The following is a 24,861-nucleotide window of genomic DNA, read 5'->3' on the forward strand; positions in this document are numbered from 1 at the left end:
ATTCTTGGTAATAGTCACTATGAATGAAGAAAGACTTCAACTGCATTTATTCTGCTGCATTTATTACTGCTTGTTAGTAGCCTGATTAAATTGTAACTGTTATTCTAAACATCTTAGTTTTGGTTTAAGCACGTGGGCTTCAGGCCAGTTATTTTACATTAAGAATGTTTGTGGTCTACACTCTTGTGGGAGGAGAGGGTAGCATCTGTCCTTCTGAGCTGGGAATTGCTGGTGAAGGCTTATTATGTCTGTTGTTCTAATTGTCTTTGTTCTGGTTTAAGCACTTGGGTTCCAAACCAGTTATTTTACATTAAGAAAAGTTGTGGTCTAAACTCTTGTGGCAGGACAGGATAGCCTACACTATTCTAAGCTGATTGAAGGCTTATTGTGTCTGTTATTCTGAAAGTGTCTTAGTTCTGGTTTAAGCACTTGGGCTCCAAGCCAGTTATTTTACATTAAGAAGGTTTGTGGTCTAGACTCTTGGGGCAGGAGACCGTAGCCTACACCCTTCTAAGATGAGAATTGCTGGTGAAGGCGTATTGTGTCTGTTATTCTAAGTATCCTTGTTCTGGTTTATGTACTTGGGTTCCAAACCAGTTATTTTACATTAGGAAGATTTGCGGTCTAAACCTTGTGTAGGAGACAATAGCCTGCATCCTTCTAACCTGGAAATTGCTGGTTGAAGGTTTATTGTGTCTGTGATTCTGAAAGTGTCTTAGTTCTGGTTTAAGTACTTGGGCTCCAAACCAGTTATTTTATATTAAGCAGGTTTGTGGTCTAGACTCTTGTGGCAGGAGAGTGTGGCCTACACCCTTCTAAGCTGGGAATTGCTGATGAAGGCTTATTGTGCCTGCTATTCTAAGTATCTTTGTTCTGGTTTAAGCAATTGGGTTCCAGACCAGTCATTTAACCCTATGAAGGTTTGTGGTCTACACTCTTGTGGGAAGTATTCTACTGAACTGCTGCTTTATTTAAACTGTTTTAGCTGTTGTGACTGCAATTTTCTGCACTTTGAATTTCTAGTACTTCTGCATTTTATACCATAGGTTAGATTCAGGATTGCTGAATCTAGACTGTTTGGTATCATTTGAGCACTAAAACCAGCCATCTTACATTAAGAAACCCCCCCTGCACCCTTATGGCAGACGTGTGCAGCCAAGGACCCATCTGAGTTGGGGACTGCTGGAATAAGGCTCAGTCTTGGGCTTTCTCTTTGTTTACTTTGTTTAAAACTATTTAACTTTACTTGTATTTAAGCCTTGTGTTTGTGTTGGTTTGTGATCAGTTTACCGGAGCTGCTCAGAGTCTGGTGACTTTAGCCAGAGATCTGGAGTGAATTGGGGCTAAATCCAAGGCATCCATTGAAATCTGCTGAAAAAATAAGTATTTTTAAAGCTTACAATGCACTTTGAGAGCATTTGAGAGCAGTATTTTACTGAATTGCTGCTTTATTTAAGCTGTTTTTTTTCTGTTGTGACTGTGATTTTCTGCACTTTGAATTTTTAGTACTTCTGCATTTTATAGTATAGGCTAGATTCAGACTTGCTGAATCTAGACTATTTTGTATCACTTGAGCACTAAAACCAACCATCTTACATTAAGCAGGCCGCCCTGCACCCTTGTGGCAGAAGTGTGCAGCCTAAGACCTATCTGAGTTGGTGATTGCTGGAAGAAGGCTCAGTCTTGGGGTTTCCCATTGGTTACTTTGTTTTAAAATCATTTAACTTCACTTGTATTTAAGCCTCACATAGCTGTGCATTGTGCAACAGGGATTAGCACAGCTGTGTATATCACTGCATAGAAGCAAATGCCTAGAAAGACAATTTTCCCTAGATATCAGCTAGAGAACCCTCATATGTTCCCCTGCTTCACTATGCATAAAACAGTTGTGCGCTGCTACCCTTTGAGCAACTCAGTTGTGCATTGTGAAGTACTGACACAGTTTTCTACCTCTAGCCCTCCATAGAATAGCCACTTTTTGTTAGTCATACAACAAAACCTGGTCCATCTAGCCCACTCCCCATTAGTTACTGCAGTATATACCTACCATAATGGATGGACAGTTTCACACCATTTCTCCATCCAGCCTGATTGGCATGGGGATCCTGCGACAGTGTAGCAATTGCCTCATGTATACTGACAACCAATTACTCCTAAAACAAACAAATACAACATGTGAGAGCTGTATCTATACTATGAATTTGGAATCAATTCTCTCACATAACAACACACCAGATAGCAAACAGGTTGTCAGCACACACACTTCACCTGCTGCACATAAAAAGCTCAGAAAACATAAACCCACATACGCAGAGGCACTCGTTAGAAGCCTACCCAAAGATCACAAAGCTCCCAAGCGCAAACCTACTGCACACACTGCAGACCCAACAGAATCCATTACACATAATAATGCACACAACGTCTTAGCCAATAAGCCCCTAAGGCAAAACACCTCAAAACCAAATGTCTTGGTCATAGGCAACTCCATAGTGAGACACACAGATGTCCCCCTCACCAGGCTGGACAAGGAGAAGGTCACGGTCTGCTGCTTGTCAGGTGTCAGAATCTGTCAGATTACACACACAATCAAGTCCCTCAACAAGTATCATCATGACTCTGTCATAGTCCATGTTGGAGTGAATGAATTGAGATGTACCACACTGGACTATACGAAGAGAGACATGACTGAGCTCTCAGATTATGTGTCCCAGGCTGGTGTGTCCCTAGACCTAAGCAGCATTATACCTTCACCCAGGATGATGCCTCAATATAAATAAAAAATGTTTGACTTCAACAATTGGCTCAGCTTCTGGTGTCAATTCAGGAGGATCCAGTATCTGTCATCCTGAGAAGATATGGTCGACAGACCACGCTGCTTTGCCAGAGATGGCTCTCTTGGCTTTTGGTTACTGGCAAATGTACTTGCATCCCTCACAGTGCCTTTTTTAGGCAATGTCATAACGACAAAATTCCACGTGTAAAAAAATCCATTAGAGACAAACTCAAGGTTATGCGGCTTAATGCTAGGAGTCTAAATCGGAAACTCCACTAACTGGAAGTACTGCTTAACTTGGAAGATGCCACAGTCTAACTACTGGCTTTTTCCCAGCAGATTGGAAAACAGCAAAAGTAATTCTGTTGCACAAAGGGGGTCCATCAACTGACCTGGGAACTATAGACCCTTAGGCCTAATCAGCCTTATCTGCAAAGCCATGGAGAGAATTATAATGGACATTATCAACAAAGACATAGGTAACCTTCAAACTCTTGACCTGACCCAATTTGGCTTTGTTAAGGGTAGATCATGCTTATTAAACCTGGTGGACTTCTTCAAGAATGTTATCAAGACCCTGGAGGAAGGCAAAACAATACATACAGCCTATCTTGACTTAGCCAAGGCTTTTGACAAAATTCCCCACTCAGGCCTCATTGAGAAACTCACCCAGCTGCAAATTAACCCATATGTCACTAGGTAGGTAGTCAACTGGCTTACAGACAGAACGCATACAATCCAAGTTAGAGATTCCTCCTCTACCAACAGACCAGTTACCAGTGATGTACCACAAGGATCTGTGCTGGGCCCCCTACTGTTTAGAATCTATTTCTCAGAAGTCCAGGTGAAAATAGATAGGCTGTGGCTTACCAAGTTCGCAGACGACTACAAACTGGGTGCAATCACTGAGTCCCCCAACAATGTTTACATAGTGCAAAAATGGCTTACACATTACATTAACAGTACCCCCCCCTTAGCTCAAACCCTGTGGTGAGAGATTTGGGAACACAGGTTGATAGCAGCCTTAACTTCAATCACCATATATCCACAGTGGTAAGAAAGGCCTACTACGTTGCACATCTCATAAGTAAGGGCATCACATCCAGAGCTAAGGATGTTGTTGGGTCTATATTAGCATGTCGACAGGGCTGTACATCAAATGCCCTTACATCGACACATGTACACCGAAATGCCTAAATGTCGAATGCCCACAAAAGCAAAGCAATGACCAACAAAAAACAAACCGACAGACACAATTAAGAGGGGGGGGCTTAGCTCCCCCTACCACCACTTCCGATGGGGGGGCTGTGCCCCCACACCACCCCTACTTAAATATACCAATTCCAAGATTGCACTATAGTGGAGGAAACAGCAAATTCCTGACAACGGTCCAGCAATTTTTTTTCCCCTGGGAAAAAAAATCACTTTTGTGGCCGTTCGACATTTAGATATTTCGATGTACATGTATCAATGTAAGGCATTCGATAAACAACTCTGTCAACATGGTAATATAGAGTCTGTTGTAACTCCCCTGTATTAATCCCTCATCAGACCACTAACAGAGAACAATGCTCCCTTCTGCATGTACCTCACAAAACACCTGCAGCAGCTGGAGAGACCTCAGTGGTTTCTCACTAAGAAAATTCAACAAACTCCCAATTCACATAAAACAAAGCTCCTCAATGACCTTATTTAAGCGTAACTTAGACAACTGGATGGGAGACTATAAAGTTACTCTAGGACTGTCACCTATGTCCCTCTTGGATAAGAGCAGTCGGTGCTGATCATAGACAAGGGCTGCAAGTATAGACCATACAACTTTATCAGTAAGAGAACAGGGGTATAACATGGCTTGGCTTATAAAGACCCTAAGGCTAATAGTCTAGTAACCTCCTATGAACCTAAGAAATATCCATTTTCCTTAAAATGCATTACCCTTGGAGCTGATTATATTAAGTAAGAAAAAGGGGGCATGGTATAGCTTCTTACATTGACACTTTCAGACAGGTCTGCTTCCATAATTTTTAAAGAGTCATGAGTATTACAATCTTTTGAATTTAGTTATGCTGCTTACAGAATGTTGATTCTCCGGCAGCAAGGTTGGCAAAATGTACTGCTCTTAGAATGATTTTTGTCAAAACAATATCACTAACTTTGCTACCAGGCATGAATTACTTGATTCAGCAAACTGCCCTGTCTCATTTCTAGCATCTACAACAGGAAACAAAAATGTCTCTATGGTGATAATGTTTTCTTTTAATTTTAGAAGGGGCATCAGTGGGCAGTCTTTCCAGTTGATTACTAAAGTTCAGAAATAATGGAGTAAAATTATATACTCTTAACGTCATATGATTATTCTTGGGTAGAGATGATGCTTTCTTCCTGTATTTATTTACAGACCACTGAAGAAGTTGTTACTCAGATGATGGGGTTTATCCCTCCAACCCACAGGAGCAATCATACAAAATTTGTCCCCAAAGGAACCACTAACCATAGCCCTTCTGTGGACTGGAGGCTAAAGGGCTGTGTAACAGGTGTTAAAAACCAGGTAAGTACTAATGATGTATAGTCATATAGAATGTACAAGCCTAGCTTACTCTGAGTACTTGTTTAAACACTAATTGCACACATAATTACAAAATTTCACCTGCTAACTTATTTTGCATTTCAAGAGCTATGAGCAATAAATTATACACATTTACTTTGGTGAAACAGATTACAATGGTGTGGTACATTTTTCATTGAGGAATTTGGTGAATATAATTTTACCAGGCAAAACTGTGAATGATAACTCACATGAAAAGGTCAGCACTTTTTCTTGGTGCAACAGGAGACTCTTGCACCCCCCCCCCCCCCACACACACACACACACACATCACACACACACACACTAAATTACAAGCAACTCCTAGGTGCCATATAATTGGAAAAAAGTCTACATTATCTGACTAAACCTTTTCGGGAAACCCACATTTTGATCAGTTGTGTTCAAGGAAATATGACTTGATAAACGCTGCTTCAACCAAAAGTAAAATTGAAATTCAGATTTATAAAGTGCTGTTAAAAATACTGTTGCAACAAAAAAATAAACACTCTAGAAAAAAAAAAGATTTGTCTGGAAATCAAACCAAAGAAACAATAAAATCTATGCTAAAACTTTATGCCAAAAAAGAAGGGGTCTTCAGCAACTTCCCAAAACTACCAGTAGAGAAATTTTTTTCAACCATCAGAGAGAAGATTCCAGATTTTTGGTCTGCTAACAAAAGACATGCTTGCCAGCAGATTTCAGATTAGCAACAAGAAGTTGTAACAGATGCAAGGGAAGAGACATGGAAAGATCTTACAAGACTGTACAGGATCCATCTCATACAGGCCTAGGTAAACTAACACAAGAACTTCAAAGGTGAAATAAGACTTTACTGGGAACCACTGCACGCTCTGCAAAACATGTTTGTAATAAGATTTACCAATAAGTAAATGGACTGTAACAATCTGCACAAGCTACAACCAATTACTGTGTCAGGAACACCTAGATAAAAGGAATTACAGTATAGATGAGACCAAATCATGCAACACCATTCTAGGGTCCTGAGATGGGATGCAATGTTTGATGTGTGAATGTTCATAAGATTGAAACAGAATGACCGGACAACTGAAGACACCTGATCCTTTACTGTATGTCATCAACAAGGTGATTCACCTTCTCAACAAACTCTAAGGTATTGATAGCACAGGTAAAGATGGAACAATGAAATGGGAAGTTTGATTGCATAAGGATGCTGTGACTAGCTATGGCCACTGTCTTAGAGGTGATGCATTTCAGGTGACTGCAATTCATCCAGTTTTGGATGCACTGCAAGTCACTGCCTAGTGAATCCATAGTAGACACTGTATCCTGAGGAAAGGAGAAGTAAATTAGGGTAGCATCAGCAAAGCAATGATATTGAAGCCCCCCCCACACACACACACACACACACACACACACACACACACTCACACACACACACACACACACACACACACACACACTCACACACAAATGAGTTCAACCAATATAAGTATATACAGGGAAAACAATAATAGACTCAAAAATGGATCCATATGAGATGCTGGAAATGATATAGTATCTGGATGAAGAGAATGTGCCAGAAGCTATCCACTGGGTATGCCAAGAAAAGTAGGAAGCAAACCAATCTAGAACAGTTCCTGAGGCACCACAGTAAGTCTATAGATGAATTATTAAGATTTTGTGGTACTATATATCGAATGCTGAAAACATAGAAATACCAAATGGATAGTCTTGAAAAGGGCTGCTAGGAGGTTACAAACCTTAAAAAGAATTTTAGGAAATGAAACTTCCTGCTGACCTAGCCCACTTGGATCCTCAAAAAGAGCAGTATAGTAATCTATGTTGATGGCTGCTTGCTTTCTCTCAAGAAAGCATGGAGACCATTTATAAGATGAAATACAGATCTTTTATTAATGATGATGGATGACTGCTTTTTTGTACATTAACAGATGAAGACTTATATAAAATTAGGATCACTAGGGTGGAGCTTGAGACTGAAGGAGGGCTGTGATTGGCCTGAACCTGTCTTTCATCAGATTGGGTGTCTGGCTTTCATCTAATTGTCATGGAAGCTATGATTGACCTAGGCCTCTCTTGCAACAGACTAGATGTTCGGCTTTCACCAAATTATCACGGATTGTTCTTTCAGCCAACCAGCTGACTTACTGGGTCTTATAGAGATGGGTCATTGCACTATTTCAATGCTGCAACAGGCTGCAGAATGTCATAGTACATCCTTCTTCTAGCTAGAAATCATTTTGCAGGTTAATGATGTTCTTGGTGAAAACTTTGAATTATTTCAAAACTCTGGCTAAACTCCTACCTTATGACTTACCATATTATGTTTGGAAATGTGGTAGTACATGCTGACAAAGTGAAACAGCATGCTTACCTTGGTTGGTTTCCTATAGAGACCAAACTAAATATGCTGGTATTGGGGTCTTTTGATATGGTAAGATCCAAAAAACTAATAAAGTTGATGTGGTAGGTGGTAAACCTCAAAACTGAGGATGACCTGCTAATGGTGTCAAAAAATAGTGCAACCTACTTACAGCACCTTCCCATAAGATGAAAATATCATCAATAAAATGATAATAGCATCTTATGTGCTCTTGGGAGTCAGTGTAGTAGATGGTCTCCTGTTCACATTCACCCATAACTATGTTAGCCAAACTCAGTGCCATGGTGGTTCACATTTCTACATCTGTATCCTGCTTGTAAAAATGCCCAACTAGAAAAATGTGAACTATCCTGAACAATCATCCACAATGATCTGGATTTCAATTTATAAATGGTCTCTGTTATTTATTGAAAGAAAGCAAGCAGCCATCAACACATAATTACTAAACTACTGTTTTTAAGGCTTCAAGTGGGCTAGATCAGCAAAAAAATGTTTCTTAAATTTTTTTTAAGGTCTGTAGCCTCCTAATAGTCCTTTTCAGGACTATCCAGTTCATATTTTTATGTTTGTCCATTTTCTCCTCATAACAAGGAGGAAGAGGTTGGATAAATAGGACCTACACCCTCAGGTGGTCTAAAAAATATATCAAATGCTGAAGACAGATAAAAAAGGACTACAAGGAGGTAGCCAGTGCCATGGCAGAGAAGGATAAAACCCTAACTATAGTCCAGTCTTCCAAGGTTCAATTAGCAGCTCAGGCATCTGAGACACTAGCAAGGAGGGATTGGCATGCCCATCTGGAGATGGGATATTCATCATTAATGCTCCCTGACAGAAGGCATGATCCACAAAGGGGAGTGGTCCTAGGATGTTCTGAAAAATGCAGGGGTAGGGTGTCAGAGAAATAAGGGTAGGTCATAGCCCCCTCAGCAATCAGAAGCAGTTGCCAGCAACACTACTACCACCACTACATTGCAGGATGCCCTTAATATCCATGCCAGCTCGAGCTAAATCAGTGAAGTCCAATGAAGGAAGAAGAAGCAGGTAGCCCTGGTGATAGACAGGGACACTGGTTAGCTGGACAGAATGATACATGGTGGAGAGGGAAAAAAGAACTATGAGAAGGTTATTCATAATCCCAGCAAAGTCAGTCTCAGTGTTGCATCCTGTGAAGAAACTGGACTGAAATGGTTCATAAACACAATATTCTTATAGAATAAAATTAAGAAGCAAATAGACAAACTTCTTAATAATTTTACCAATAAAGTAATTGCTAAAGATTGTACAGTAATTATCAAGATCATCTGAATCAAGCGTAGATTTCCTTACAATGAGTTCACTAGAGCCTCCGTCAAAGTACATGGAAAGATATCACTATTAAAAATGGAAGGATGATTTGATGACTCCCAGGCCCAAATACATTAAGATGAGTTATAGCTAACCTACCTGGACATGGATCAAACCTGTAAGTGAAAGTCACTGTAATCCTGCATCTCTAACACATTCCAGATCCAAAGCAGAATCTTAGTCCAGATTGAGCAATTTGTCTCTTGTATTCATTTTGGAGGAGGAAACTGATTTGAGAAATGCAGTCTTAGCTGAAAAGAATCAAGCAACTAATTTACATTCCTCAGAATGAAGCACCCTACACTAAATCAACAATACAATAATTCCTAACTGTTACTGGTTTAGCTGGGTTTTCTAGGTTGATTTTTACTTCAAAAGAGAGAGCTTTGTGATCTTACCTCACTAATAAGGATGTGGCATGAGGAGGGGGGTGCTGCAATGCTCTCCCATGTTGGTGAGTACCAGAAACAGTATGTTTGATCCTGTGGTTGGTGCATGCACTATTTTTTCCAGGGTATTTGTGTTAATAAAATACAGGAAGCATTGTGCTGTGAGTTTGAGGCAGTGTATGTTTCCTAGTCTATAGTAGGGTAGTTAAAGTCACCCATGAATAGGGTGTTTGAATGGATGGGGAGCACCTCTAGTAAGTTTAGGTAAGTCATAAGATTTTAGGGGCACAGATGGTGGCCTGTACCTTCCCCTGACATGGTGAGGCACTTTATCCATGGTGACATGTGTGACATTCCTGTTCTGGGCCAGTAAACAAGGAGCCTGAATCCTCGCCACTGGCACTAGAAAGGGACATTCAGTTGGAACAAAAAGGGATACGCCCAGTACTTCCAGATGCAGCTGTCTACATCAAGCACAGTTTCCCTTTAGAGCACACGGGGAATGCACTTAGTCCAGGGTCTGGGTTTCTTTATCTTTCTCCCTCCCCAGTAAGACTCCCCACTGACACAGCTGTATGGTTGAGTCCTCAGCTGAGTTAAGAAGCCAAGTCCTTCAGCACCATCTCTGTGAAACCAGTGCTTCATGTCCCTGCTCCAAGGAGCTGACACACACATTTTGAGATTTGATTTTCACACACACACACACACACACACACACACACACACACACACACACACACACACACACACACACACACACACACACCTGAGAAAGGCTGGTACAGATTTACTAGCAATACCCCCTTCTGCCCAGACTATAAGGTAGTTACACTGCCACCAGACACACCAAGCCCAGGTATTCTGAGGCTCTTACAAGAGTACCCAATTATACTGAGTGAAATTACTATTAATATAAATGTTAATGTTGACCAAACAGACAGGATTTCAGGAGTGGCCACAGTGTCACCAATCAATATAAATACTCTCAAAGGTTAAAATATTTTCTAAAGGACCGGCCGCAATGAAAAGTTTAAATATATTTAATAATAAATAATAAAAGGACATGAGACATCTATTTACAAAAAAAAACACCACAGTTTCAATCACAGGAAATATTAAAAATAATACAGGTGGAGAGGTTCACAAAGTTACAGAAAAGCAATACTTAACTAATCTCACTATATTTTCCTGACTGATCTAAATAATTATTATTCCATTGTTACTTACTAGAGCAAGGCAAGCTGAAGTATATGAGATATCCTTCTTTGTCAGGTTACAAGAACAGAGTGCTCTGAGACTTCAGTCTCACCTAGTATTAAATATTATTTTTAGTGATGGATTACAGAATGACATCACATACATCTGATCATCTGACTTCTGGTTGACATCCAACGCCCTCATTGCCTCAGTGTTAGAAACTGATTTAGCACCTATGTGTCAATAATACACACACACACAGAGCCTTGATAGAATCTGCTGCAGCTCCTAGAAGTCATAAAACAATTTCAAACCTCCACCCTTCCACAGTAGCAATTAGTTCACTCAAGTGACAATGCAGGAAGTTTCCTACTACAGACTTTATTGTCTCTTGCTGCATTGAGAACTGTAAGATACTATCCTTATGGCCTAAATTAAGTAATTTAACTTCTTACTATTTTCCAAAGTCAGGCAGATTGAGACTAACCTCTTCTCTTCCAGTATCCTCTGTTACAATATATACATTTCAATGGTTACAATAATACATATACATTTTAACACAAGCATCTGTACAAATCAGTTTGATATTCAAATAACATATACTTCTTTACAAAATTCCAGCTAGTTGTGATGGCATATGTTACATGTTCACTGCCCTACTTCTCCTGGCATAGCTGGCAATACCTCACATTGTCACATCTCTCACTCCTTTGAAGACTCAAGCTACTTTTTCAAGTGACCTTTGAGAAACATTGCATGAGAGGAATGAGCCTATCTGGGAATACATCAACCTATACCCTGTCTTGAGATCCCATCTCCGTTGGCATTGCTGACCCCACTACAGTGCTGCACTGTCATATCATATGCCTGCAATTCTAGGTTCCACCATAGTAACTTGTCATTTTGCTGGCTGGCTCATTGTAGCCATATAGCCCCCTCAGACTCCTCCCGCCCCCTACTGCATATACTCAACACCAGGGCCTCCCTATCATGGTAAGGTTTCATCATGTTAACATGGTACAATTTGTGCCCCTGCCTCCTGCCTAGCATTTCTACCAAGTAGTTAACATCACTGACCTTTCTTACCACTTTGAAGGGTTCCTTGCAAGCTACCTGTAGCTTATTATGACTGACAGGAATGAGAACCATAACCTGCTGTCCCACAGCATACTCTTGGGCTTGAGAATTACTGTCATACCAGACCTTTTTCTGCTGCTAGGCTCCTGACAGATTCTCCTGGGGCAAGCCCATGAGCTTCCTAAGGCTTGTCCTGAGGTTTAGAACATATGCCACACAGAATCCTTGCAGGATTCACACTCAGCCTCCCACTCATCACAAATGAAATCTAAAAACTCCCTCACACTATGGCCATACAGCAACTCAAATGGTGAAAAACCTGTGTATTCTCAGGTACTTCTCTGTAGGCAAACTGCAGATGGAGCAAATATTTGTCTCACTCTCTCCTAAACTGGTCTGCAAATGCCCATAGCATGGTCTTTAGTGTAGAGTTTAACCTCAACACAAGACCATTAGTCTGGGGATGGTAGTGGGTGATTTATAGATGCTTCACCCACAGTGCTTCCACAGACAAGCCAGTAGATCTGACATGAAACTGGCACCTCTGTCATCAGTATTTCTCTCAGGAAACCTACCCTGTTGAAAATCTCTAACAAAGCATTTGCCACCTTCTCTGCCTCAATGGAGGACAGAGCCACTGCCTCAGGTATCTAGTAGCATAATCTACTACCATTAGGATATACTTCTTCCCTGTGGAACTTGGGGTACTCAGAGGCTCCACAATATCCATAGCTACCCTCTGAAATGGCTCCTCAGTCACAGGCAAAGGCATAAAATGATCCTTGACCTTGTGTCCTGCCTTGCATACTTTGTGGCACTGCTCTCAGGTCCTGCAGTGCCCTATTACATCCCATGCAATCACAGGACAGTAAAAGTTCTGCAAAATATATCTTTGGTATGCTTTATGCCCATATGACCTGCAAAAGGAATGTCATGGGCTATGGCTAGAAGTGCAAGATGGTAGGCTCTAGGCACTACCAATTGCTGTATTACTTCACCCTCTAGCCCTCCCTCAAGGGTCCACTGTTTATACAGTAATGCCTTGTTCCAATATAGAGACTCCCCTTTTCCTTGAGATTAGGTGTCTCCCTAGCTACTTCCCTCAAGCCTCTTAGTGTAGGGTCTGCAAGCTGAGCCTGTCTCAACTCTACCTTTGTGACTTTTCCCAGCTCCTCTTCCACAGTATCTCTCTAACTATGCTGTTCACAATTTTCAAGTAAAACTTCTGTACAGTCAGCAGCTCTTTGAGGACATAGTGGTGCTTTATGTAGACACTTCAAACAAACAGTTAGTACTGGCATATGGTCTGTCTTCTCATGGACTTATCTCTCATACATATGTATATAAAACATCAGTGACACACACACACACACACACACACACACACACACACACACACACACACACACACACACACACACAAACAGCTAGACGTTCCTTTTCAATCTAAGCATATTTCACTTGTGCCATAGTTTAGTTTCTTTTTTTACAGCAGCATTACTTTACCTACCAGAATGACTGATATATCCTTGCAATACAACTGTGTTGGTCACATCATCATAAAGAAGAGTTGGAGACTATCACCAGTTTCTTTAGCATTGTGAAACTTTTATGTTGTTTCTGCTTCTGAAGCAATTCTGTCCTTCTCAAGTAATTTTCTTGAGGCATAGACTAGGTTTACAATTATCTTGGATAAGTACTGAGCCATTCCTGATATATTAGCACATCTTTTTATACAATGGCATTTTAATCTGGATTAGTGCTCTTACATTCTGTGGATCAAGTTGCACACCTTTGTAAGTCAAGATATGATCTATATATCCAACATTAGTGACACATAATGGGGATTTCCCTTTGTTCTGTTTTGTCTCAGCCTATCCTTCAACTTCCTCAAATCATCATTTTTGAACAGTATTTATTTATTTATTTATTTATTTATTTATTTATTTATTTATTTATTTGTTGCATTTGTTGACCGGGAAAGTCCACTGGGCCTAGGAAGAGCCCATTTTCAGTGGAGGCCTGGGGAGAAAAGCTTCACAGTATTACATAAATAAGTTCCACAGTAATACATACATAAGTAATAGAACAATGTCGATGCATGCAAAAGTAAAACAAGAAGTTGAAACATAGGACAATGCCATTCCGTTAATTACATACAAAAATCCTTAACTATGTGCAAGAGTAAAACTGTGTTAATGTGTAGAATCAAGCATTATGGGCAGTAGTGTGACACAGGAGGAAAAGTAAAGGCAGACGTGACAAAATGTATTACAGACAGCTATAGATGTGAAAGTTAAGTTCTAAGGTGATCAGAGTTGACTTCTGGGTAGAAAGCTGGTGACAGGTCAGAGTTAGTCGAGGTGGCAGAAATGAGTCAAAAAGGTACAAAGGAGAAGAGGGGAGTGAGAAGGAAATCAGGTGTTGGGGTTATTTGGTGAGGTACAGGAGCATAGCCACTGAGAGGAAAAATGTAATTTGAGGGATTTTTTTGAAGGAAGCAGGATTACTGATTGTCCTGAGTGAAGGAGGAAGATTATTAAAAATTAGATTAGATTAGTAAAAATGGCAACAACCACCACAAAGTATAGTCCAAGGTTTAATCGCTTTAAAACAGCATAAAACGACATAAAAACAGAGCAAGAATACTGGTGTGTAAGTGCTTTCAGGCCAATGCCCTTCAGACAATTTACTAAAAAATTCAAGCAGTTAAAATAATGAGTTACAGACAATCAGAAATCAGTAATTTATCTGCCTTTTCTTCAAGGCTGGCTTAAGGAGAATGACATCATTGAGTCTTGGAAATCTGTGAGCTGTTAACTCTATAATCCATCTTGATTCCTGATACTCTGTTTCATTCATCAGCCCCCCCTTAAACTTTTATGTATGCTCTGTATAACTGTGAACTTAAAATCATGTCCTGGAAATTGATGAATGTGTTGATATAAAGCATTGTGTTCATTGTGTAGCCTTATGGCAGACAAATGATTCAATATTCTATTTTTTAACATACAGTTTGTCTTCCCTACATAAAGTCTTACACATGACTTACAAATAGCTATATAGATCACATTCATAGTCCTACAATTCACATATGTATTAAAATAATATGTTTTCTTAGTAATGGGGTGGATGAATGTGGTTTCTGCATTTATATATGAACATGCCTTACAGGAACCACAGGGTCTGGTTCCCTTAGATCTAGGTTTAAAATGGGTAATTTTACTATCTTCATGGCATAACAAATCTTTTAAATTCTTATTTCTCCTGAAGCCAAACATTGGCTGTTCCCCTACAACCTTCTTTATCTTATCATCAGTAAGAAGAATTTTCCAATTATTTCTTACTATATCACATACACCATCTATATTGTTACAGTAAGTAAACATCAGCCTCATTTTGTTCTCTTGTCTTTTGGGGTTGTTGACCCTAATATATTCCTCTCGGTCATGGGTTAACCAAGGGCAGATCTTGTCCTTCCTTTGTCCCACTCTTTTCTGAATGACTCCCTCTACCTTATATTCATTATACTCTCTTTCTATGAAATTATGCTTCGTGTTGCTCAGTTCCATAGTAAACTTGTTCTCACCCGTACATAATCTTCACACCCTGCCCAGCTGTACGTCCTTTGTAGGGGGTTGTAGGGGAAGAGCCAATGTTTGACTTCAGGAGAAATAGGAATTTAAAAGACTTGTTATGCCATGAAGGTAGTAAGGTGACCCTTTTTAAACCTAGATCTAAGGGAACCAGACCATGTGGTTCCTGTAAGGTATGTTCATATATAAATACAGAAACCACATTTATCCACCCCATTGCTAAGAAAATTATTTTAATACATATGCTAATTGTAGGACTATGAATGTTATATATATATATATATATATATATATATATATATATATATATATATATATAAACTATTTGTAAGTCATGTGTAAGATTTTATGTAGGGAAGACAAATTGTATGTTAAAAAATAGTATATTGAATCATTTGTTTGTCATAAGGCTACACGATGAACACAATGCTTTATATCAACACATTCATCAATTTCCAGGACATAATTTTAAGTTCACAGTTATAGAGAGCATACATAAGAGTTTAAGTAGGGGGGGACCTGGTGAATGAAATATAGTATCAGGAATCAAGATGGATTATAGAGTTAACAGCTCACAGATTTCCAGGACTCAATGATGACATTCCCCTTAAGCCAGCCTTAAAGAAAAGACAGATAAATTACTGATTTCTGATTGGCTGTAACTCATTATTTGAACTGTTTGAAATTTTTAGTAAATTGTCTGAAGAAGGGCATTAGCCTGAACGCGCTTACACACCAGTATTCTTGCTCTGTTTTTATGTCATTTTATACTGTTTTAAAGTGATTAAACCTTGGACTATACTTCGTGGTGGTTGTTGCCATTTTTACTGTTCATTATATTTTGTGTGGGCAGCATTACCTTTGGTAAGGTTATTTTCTCTATTTTGCTTGGACCTTTGATATCATCATTTTTTATTTGGCTTTAATCCCACCAATATGTCATCAGTGATGTCAATATTCCAGTCCCTCAATAATCTGTGCAGCAGCTCCCTAGAAGACAACAATTGCTGAAGAAAAAGGCATTCTAAAGAATGTGTATTTTTCCAAAGGGTATGTTGAATGTATACGTATGTAACTATCAAGATCATTAAAAAACACTCCTACTTTACATCAAACATTGAAAAATGTTTGTCTTTTGAAATCATGGATACAGTCTCTTCAACTGACTGAAGTGAAAAATGCTGTCTTAAAAATACTTTATTTGGGTCTTGTGGTTCTGTGCAGATTCTAATCTTGTCTGATTTAAATACAGTAGCAATAAAGCTAAGCAATGCAGTAGTTCTGTATGTTTCACTGTTACATCCTCCAAATGTTTCATAAGCTTCAATCAGTTCTTAACCTTAATGCAAATGGAATTCTTCTCGGCACATGCACAACAGTGCACATTCTGTGTTTCACTTAATGCTATACTGAAAAAACTTACAAATCTTCCTTGATAAGGTATCAGCGGAAATATACATGTCATCTCTTAAGGATATACAAGTTCAATGTCTTTTAAATGCAATGACCCTTCTCTTATGAGCACCTCATTAAGGAAGTTTGTATTATTTATTTTTGCTAAAAATGTGTTTTGTTAATGCTACCCTGGTTTGATCTGATTTGCATTTGCTATAGGACATGTATGCTTTTTGGCTTGAACCTTATTTTTGGATCCACCCCAATAAGATGTACATTAAGATTTTGATGAGCTCAATATTTCTGTGAACAGCTAGCTTCTTCACTCTTATTATGCTGATAAGTTCAAAATTAGTGAAACTTGTCATGTCTACAGTTAGTGGAATCTGCCGTGGTAGGGGCTGTATGTGTTAAGAAAGACTTATAAAATTAACAAAAGGTAATTCCACGTTCAAAAGCCATTGATGTGGTGTACATATATACACGTTTATGGAATGATAATCTTGTATCCAATGATGATCTTATCAAGGGAAGTTTGCAGTTGTTTTTTTTTTTTTTTCATATGGCACTCATTGTTGCCAGGGTCTCCCTAGCCTCATACTCTATGTATTAGGACTTGTATGCATTAAAATGCTATATTGACCCATAATGCAGACCATACCAGTGACCAAATTAGTATAACATTCAAAAATATCATTATTGTCTGTAGTTGCATTAGCCTTTCCTGTGGCTTCTTGCATTTTATTTCTCTTTACATCATTGCTAGTTTACACTGAATTATGTCATCATTGTTCTACTTGACTGTACAAGGTTTTTACTTTCAAGCATACAAATCTTCTGCTGTGCACGCGCACACAAATTATGGATTTAAAAACTGTACATGCATTTGCCTTCAAGAACATGCAAATGATGCTGTGTATGAATGTGCGAATGTTTAGTTTCAAATATGAGACTGTTTAGCTCCACTGCCTGTATGCTATTCTCTGAACATTCTGAAATTTCTTAATTAAAACTGACATTTTAGAATCATCTCTTTCCACTGTTTTGAGTTGCTGCAGTCAAACAACCTTAAAAAGCATAGAAACAGCCAATGGAGTAGACCAACAAACCGAATTAAAAAAACACCACAGATGCAATTTGCAATTAACCGCAAAATCTGCCAGTAAAAAACAAGAAGAAAATATTGGTTTACTGGTAAGCACTTTCTTTCTTTAATTGCAATCAAGAATTTCATCAGACCAAATTTAATGCAAAACCACCAACTATTTAAAAGCTGACATAAATGTCACACGTTCATAACAGACCGATAAAAGACAGTAAAAATAATCTATATGCAATACAAACATCTAGAACATAAAATAAGTACAGTTTTTAACAAACATTTGATGTTAATGTTCTCGTTAAGACCTGGATGCTTGTCTGTGTCTAAAAAAAAATTGCCACCTTACTTCCCTACACTCAAGCATACTGGTTAATTCACCACCACTATCTCCACAATATAAAATGTAGGAGAAGTGTATAACCAATTAGCAGAAGGAGGTGTGTCACATACGTCACAGGAACAGGTATCGGCAGCAGGAAGTGCTGGAATAGAGGAGGATGGAGTAGAAGAGAATGCGATACACAGATCCAAGCGTGTTGCACAGAGAAATGTTTCCAGTACTGAAAATAATGGCAGCTTTACGAACAAAAGTCAAACAGTAGGAAATCCTATTGTTAACAATGGGCCGGGTTTTCAGATGGGGCCAAGCAACCAGCCAATAAGAGTTTATCAGCAGAACAGAAATCAGAGCAGGATATGGGCACAAGTGGCATACACTTCATCCAGGAACAACAACTTTTTCAAAAAGAGCTGGAAAAAGAACAGTCATCGTTAGAGACACTAGGTTCTGTTGATGTTTCCTTTAAGACAGTAAATCTTTCCAGTTTAGATTTAAGTGATGAATTGTGTAATATTTTTAAAAAAGGCTGGAATTTTGTACCAGCCAGGAGGGCGAACAAATGTGATGCAATTAATTATTTGAGAGAGTATGTCAGGAAACTTAATTTTAAGTTTTTGTTTCCTAAAGACAACAATGTTGCTAATCTGTTTTATAAACCTAGTACTTTCAATCCCCCTCTCAAAAAGGAACTACAGCTTTTTCTAATGATACGAGAACATCTGATTATTGAATTGTTTAATAACAGAATAGAGAATAGATATTACAATTTAACTGTTCAAAAAAAATAAATTATTGACTGAGTTATTACAAAATGACGAACTTTTAATAACGAAGGCTGATAAAGGGAATGCCTTAGTCATATTAGATAGGATCAAGTATGTATCTAAGATGAATGAAATGCTATCTGATCTTGAATTTTATACAGTAACATATTTTGGTGAAGTGAAAAAAGCTTATTCTGTTATAGATGCTCAAACAGAGGAATGGTTTCTGAGTGGACGTATTACTGAACAGATTAGGCACTTTTTGGTAACTGAATTTCCTAGAATATGTCTTATTTTTGGTTTGCCTAAACTCCACAAAGATTTGGCTGACCCACCCATGAGGCCTATAGTGGCCAGTAATAAAAACAAGATAGAAGCAATGGCCATTTTTTGTTGATAAACATCTGCAACAAGTAGTAGAAGTTAGTACCTGTTATATTAAATATTATTTTGATTTTAAATCTAAAACTGGAGTTTTAAGGGTGTAGAAAGAATATTTACTTGTAACCTTGGATATTAAATCCTTGTACACTGTAATTCCTAACAGTGGAGGGATGGAAATGGTAAGGTTTGAGTTAATTATATCTGGCAAATTCTCTATAAATGCTGTCAGCTTGTTAATGGAGATGTTAGATCTAATTTTAAGTTATAACTTTTTTGAATTTAATGGTAGGTTGTACCGGGTCTATATTAGATTCTCGAAAGCTGACAATGTCGAATCTGACATTGTCGACACGAGAATAGAGAAACTGCCAACCATCGAACAAGTAAATGGAAATCTCCGTAAGGGGAGATTTCCATTTACTTCAATGTAGTGTGGTCTCGATGTTGGTATATTTAAGTAGTGGGGGGTGCAGAGGGGCTTGCCCCCCTGCCTACACCATTTAATGTTCTAATACAGACCTGGTTGTACCATCAGGTCAATGGAGTAGTGATAGGTGCAGCTATGGCCCCTGGCTTTTTATGTATGGGTGAGAAAAGTGTAATATTTTCCAAAGCATTTATATGAAATGCATTGTTTTCTTTAAGCGCTTTATTGATGATGCCTTCTTTGTATGGAAAGATGGTGTGGATCTGTTGTGTGAATTTTTACATTTAAACAATGTGAGTTCCTTTTTGAAGTTTACTTCTAATTATAGTCACAATAATGTTAACTATTTAAATGTGACTGTTTATAAAGAGGGGATAGATTGATGACTACAATTTATAAGAAAGTTGTACAAAACAATGCTTATTTACACTACGAGAGTATGCACCCCAAGAAAATTAAAATGAATATTGTAAAGGGGCAATTGATGAGGGTACATGAGTTGACAGATAAAGATGAAAATTTTCAGAAAGAAAGTGCCACTTTATGTCATAAATTTATAAGTAGGGGTACCTTGAGAATATAGTTATGGATAAATATAATGAAATAAAAGAGAGAAGGAAAGGTAGGGCACAAAAATAAGTTGGTAATAAGTAAGTAGATTTTAAAACTTCTATGCAAATAACCAATAGTTTGGATACACGGGCTATAAAAATATTATTTCTGCTAAATGGAATTTGTTTAAATGTAATTCTGAGGTTATTAAAGCAGTAGGGGATGCTCCTGTGTTTGTACAGAAGAGGAGGAAGAGCTTTAAGAATTTATTTCAAAGTAAATTAAACCCCCCACAGAGAAAGTGTATCAGTCCTGGTATGTACAAATGTCACAACTGTAATTTATGTAGTTATTTATTGACTGATGTAAAAGAGATTTGTATTAGTGGTTATAAGGTAGAGTTGAAGGGTAGATATACTTGTAAGTCTAAATTCATAGTGTATTTAGTGTTGTGTATGTCATGCAATTCATTTTATGTAGGTTATACTACTAGGGAATTATATAAAATAGAGTGTACGAGCACAAGTATGCAGTAATAACTGGAGATGATACAATGTATTGGGGAAACATTACAAGGTTAATCAGTGTAAAACTGATTTTAAGTTTTGCGTATTGGATGAAGTTTTATGTTATTATAAGAAATTTAATGCTGAGGAAGAATGGAGGTGGTTGGAATATGTTTGGCAGGTGAAATTAAATGCTTGCCATCCACCCAGGTTAAATGATAGGAAGGATTTTGTTGCTTTCCTTAAAAGGAACGGGTTGAAGTGTTGATGTTATTTAATTAGAATCATGTGATCTTAATTGATTGTGTATATAATTAGTGATTTTTTGTCACATTATTCAGTCTGAAGAAGTCTTATCAGGATGAAAGCACTTACTGTTTAATATGTTTTTGGTCATTAAATTCTTTGTTTGATTGTAGTCCAGTGCTTATTTCTACAATATAAAATGTCTAAAACAAAAAAGCTTAATTTTTTAAAAGTATCACACAATAAACTATGCTTTGCTAAAGCATTCTTTGGATCTTTCTTTCTGATGGCTAATACATGTTCATAAACTCTTTCTGACAACACCCAACAGGTATCACGAGATAAGTAAATGATGTTCTTTGACTTACAAGTAAATCTACCCTTGATGTCAATCTAACCAGTACATTTTATAATAAAAGTTTGACTGTTGGACAAATATCTACATTGTTTACAAGCTTGGCAACTATATGTACCATATGGTCAGGAACTCTCAATTGAAGAATGATTTAGAGACTTATTCAAATACTGAGCTAAATTAAAAAACACACAACATAAGAGCGATCATTGATGCCCTGTATAATCTCCCAATTATTTTCAATAATATAACTAATAGGATCCATATCAATACTCATGGGCAATGCAAATGAATGTTGGAAAGAAACTATGTTAGTTTGGGGCTTAACTTTATAGCCACAATGCAAAATGGGTTGAAGTTTATACTATTAATGACTTCATTATGAATATCTAATAATTTATAAGCTGGACAACCTCTTTCAGTAAATAAATTCTTTGAAATACTTGCTTCCTTTATAAAAACATCATTATCACTAATTAATTTGCTCAGTCTAACAAACTGTCCTCTGACAGCATTCCATTTCATAAAGTCTATGCTGCTGAAATGCAAATAATTATTAACAAAAGTGGATTTTCTAAATATATTACTATGAAATATTCCATTATCTAAATTTAAATGTATCATCAAATCTAAAAAATTAATATGATACCCTTTGTCACTAATCATAAATTAAAAAAATAGTGCTATTATTAATAGCCTCAAAAATACAAAAAAAATCATCCCATGTGCCATTCCAAATAAAAATTAAATCACAAATATATCTTCTGTAAAAACTAATATATTGGAATAAGGAATGTTTCATCAAAAAATCTTGTTCCCACCAGGCCATAACAAGGTTAGCAAAAACAGGTACCATTCTGGCACCCATTGCTACACCTTTCAACTGCTGATAAATTTCATTTTGGAACATAACAAATTTTTAGCCAAAACTACTTCCAACAGTAAACAAATAGTATTCATTTTACAATTGTGAAAACTGATAAATTTACTTTATATTCAAACAAATTCTATACCACTCTTCCAATCAACAACTGTGTATAAATATATAACATCAGCATTTATGAACATCATTCCTATCTTTTTAAACTGACAATTTTTAATTAATACAAACAAGCCCATGAATTCTGTAAGTAATAAGAAGAACTTTGTACCACTGTGTTCAATAGGGTATCCAAATAAACTGCAATATATTCAGTTGTACCATTATGGACAGAAACTATAGGTCTAAAAGGGGGATTATTAGCATCATTTTGAATTTTAGGGATGTCAAAAATAACCCTAATCTTAAGATAGTCATTCTTTAAAAATTCATAAGTGGAAAAGTCAATATTTTTATATCCTAAACCAATTTTTTGAACAAAATCACTTACCTGATACTATGTAGAAGGATATTATCTAAAAAAAGTTCTAAATATTGAAATTTTTTCCTGTCAAATTATTAATTTTAAAGGTCTGTGCCAGTAGCTGTGAAATGACTCATTCAAAGACAATCTCTCAGGACTTGCCTTTAAAGAAATAACTCCAATCGGTTCTTTATAACATACAAGAACTTTCTTTAAAAATGGTCAGAATCAATAACAAACTTAACAGCTTTAAAGAAAAATGTACCAAACAGAAGGAACAACTACACAAGATTTAAAAAAAACAGAAAACTTACATATCTGGAATGGAAGATGCCCTTAATGACATAGAAGCAGAGTATCCAAAGGTGAAAACAACGGTGAATTTCTACTGCGACTGAATACCTTATTACTAAACAAAACTGATGATTTGTAGAACAGATCCATGAGAAATAACATTTATATTTTTGGACTGCCTGAAAAAATAGAAGGAGAAAATATAGTTAACTTTCTTACTGCCTGGCTACCTAAAACTCTGAATTTCTCTGAAGATCTTTTATATGGTATGGAAAAAGCACACAGATGTCTAGTTTCTACTTTGGTAAAAACTCACTTTTCACTGAGATCAGTTATTATTAAGTTCTTCTCATCTCAAGACAAACAGCTAATACTCACAACAGCCTGGTCCAAATCTCCTATTAAACTGGATGACAAACTAATAAGATCTGATAATGACTATTCCAATGCTGTGATGACCAAAAAGAAAAGTTTTTTTTACTCTTATAAAAGAACTTAAGAAAAAAACAGTTTAAGATGCATTTGCTCTTTACTACCAGGCTCAAAATATTCCTTCTAGACACTTTAAAGACCCAGAGTCTGCACTGTCATTTAAAAAAAAAATTCTAGACCAAATTGAAGATATGGACTGGAATAATGGTGCTTTGAAGAGGCATGCAGAAGTAAGTACCCAGAAATCCAATGAGAAAAAAAAGTAACTAAAGGACAAATGCCTTTTAACTTTAGTATAAGATTGATGTTAACTGTTTTAATAACAAAATTCTTTCTCCATGACAAAGTTTACCAATTCAGTTACTGGAGATATAGGTGAAAGGAAGGAAACAAGAAGTCACTTCGCTATAATGTAAATAAATGCCACATTTTATTTTCCTATATATATTGCTAAGCTAATATTCTATATTTTATTTTTCATATTACATATATAACTCAGCTTAACATGTATTAAGAAATTAACTTTATCTAATAATAAGCCTTGTTTGCATATACATCCTGGTTTCCTTTCTTCATATATATGCCACATAAATCCTAAACTGATAGCTCATGATAACATAATAGGAAGTCACTCACAATACATTAAAAAGTGTGTTTTTAATGGACTGAATGTTTATGGTGTTTTTAACTTTTAACTCTTAATTCACATGTCATGGTTGATTGGAATACGTGAGGTGTTGTATGTATGAGATTTGGAAGTGCTTTCTCTAAGATATATCAGAATATTATGCTGTTCATGAGTGCTTCTTTACTAATATAGTGATAAAATGGTTAGCGTATACATTGTGTATGAAGATGTTTTCTTTTTTCCTATTTTTTTCTTTCTTTTTTCTTTTTTTTTTCTTATATAGTCTTATCCGTGATGTTTGGTGCCAGTTTATTCACTGGGGAGGTGTAGGAGAGAAGAAATACAGTAGTGAAGACAATTTCTGTGTTTTAAGATTTGGGATTTCACTTTGAATCCTGTCAGTTATTCTTCTGTTCTCCCCTCCCCTGCTAGGATAGATATCCAAAAAAAAAGAAAAGAAAGAGAGTATGCACCAAATACGTATAACAAAAAATAAAATGATAACAAGAAGTGTTACAGAATAGGCTTGTAAATATCAGGGAGCAGGTTGGTTTTAACCACTTATACAGCCTTCATTCTCAGTGTGACATGAATGAAAGTTTACTGACAGTGATATTTCCCTCTCACAGAACAGGTTCTAATAGAATGTTTCTTTCCCGTCCTTTTCTCTCAGGAGACAATTTATACACAGTTCATGTGTGTGTGTGTGTGTGTGTGTGTGTGTGTGTGTGTGTGTGTGTGTGT

At 37.2% G+C, this 24,861-nt stretch overlaps 1 protein-coding gene across 2 annotated transcripts in view; it reads left to right on the forward strand.

Moving 5' to 3' along the window:
• CTSS (cathepsin S) overlaps positions 1–24,861 on the forward strand; it is a 328,334-nt gene that overhangs the window by 178,845 nt on the left and 124,628 nt on the right. For both annotated transcript variants that reach the window (XM_044080053.1, XM_044080052.1), the window contains exon 4: positions 5,172–5,321. In XM_044080053.1, the coding sequence (XP_043935988.1) occupies positions 5,172–5,321 (150 nt within the window). The remainder of the gene's footprint in view (positions 1–5,171; positions 5,322–24,861) is intronic.

Source organism: Protopterus annectens, chromosome 8.part0, assembly GCF_019279795.1.
Source record: "Protopterus annectens isolate FY-2018-M chromosome 8.part0, PAN1.0, whole genome shotgun sequence".
Classification (NCBI taxonomy): domain Eukaryota; kingdom Metazoa; phylum Chordata; order Ceratodontiformes; family Protopteridae; genus Protopterus; species Protopterus annectens.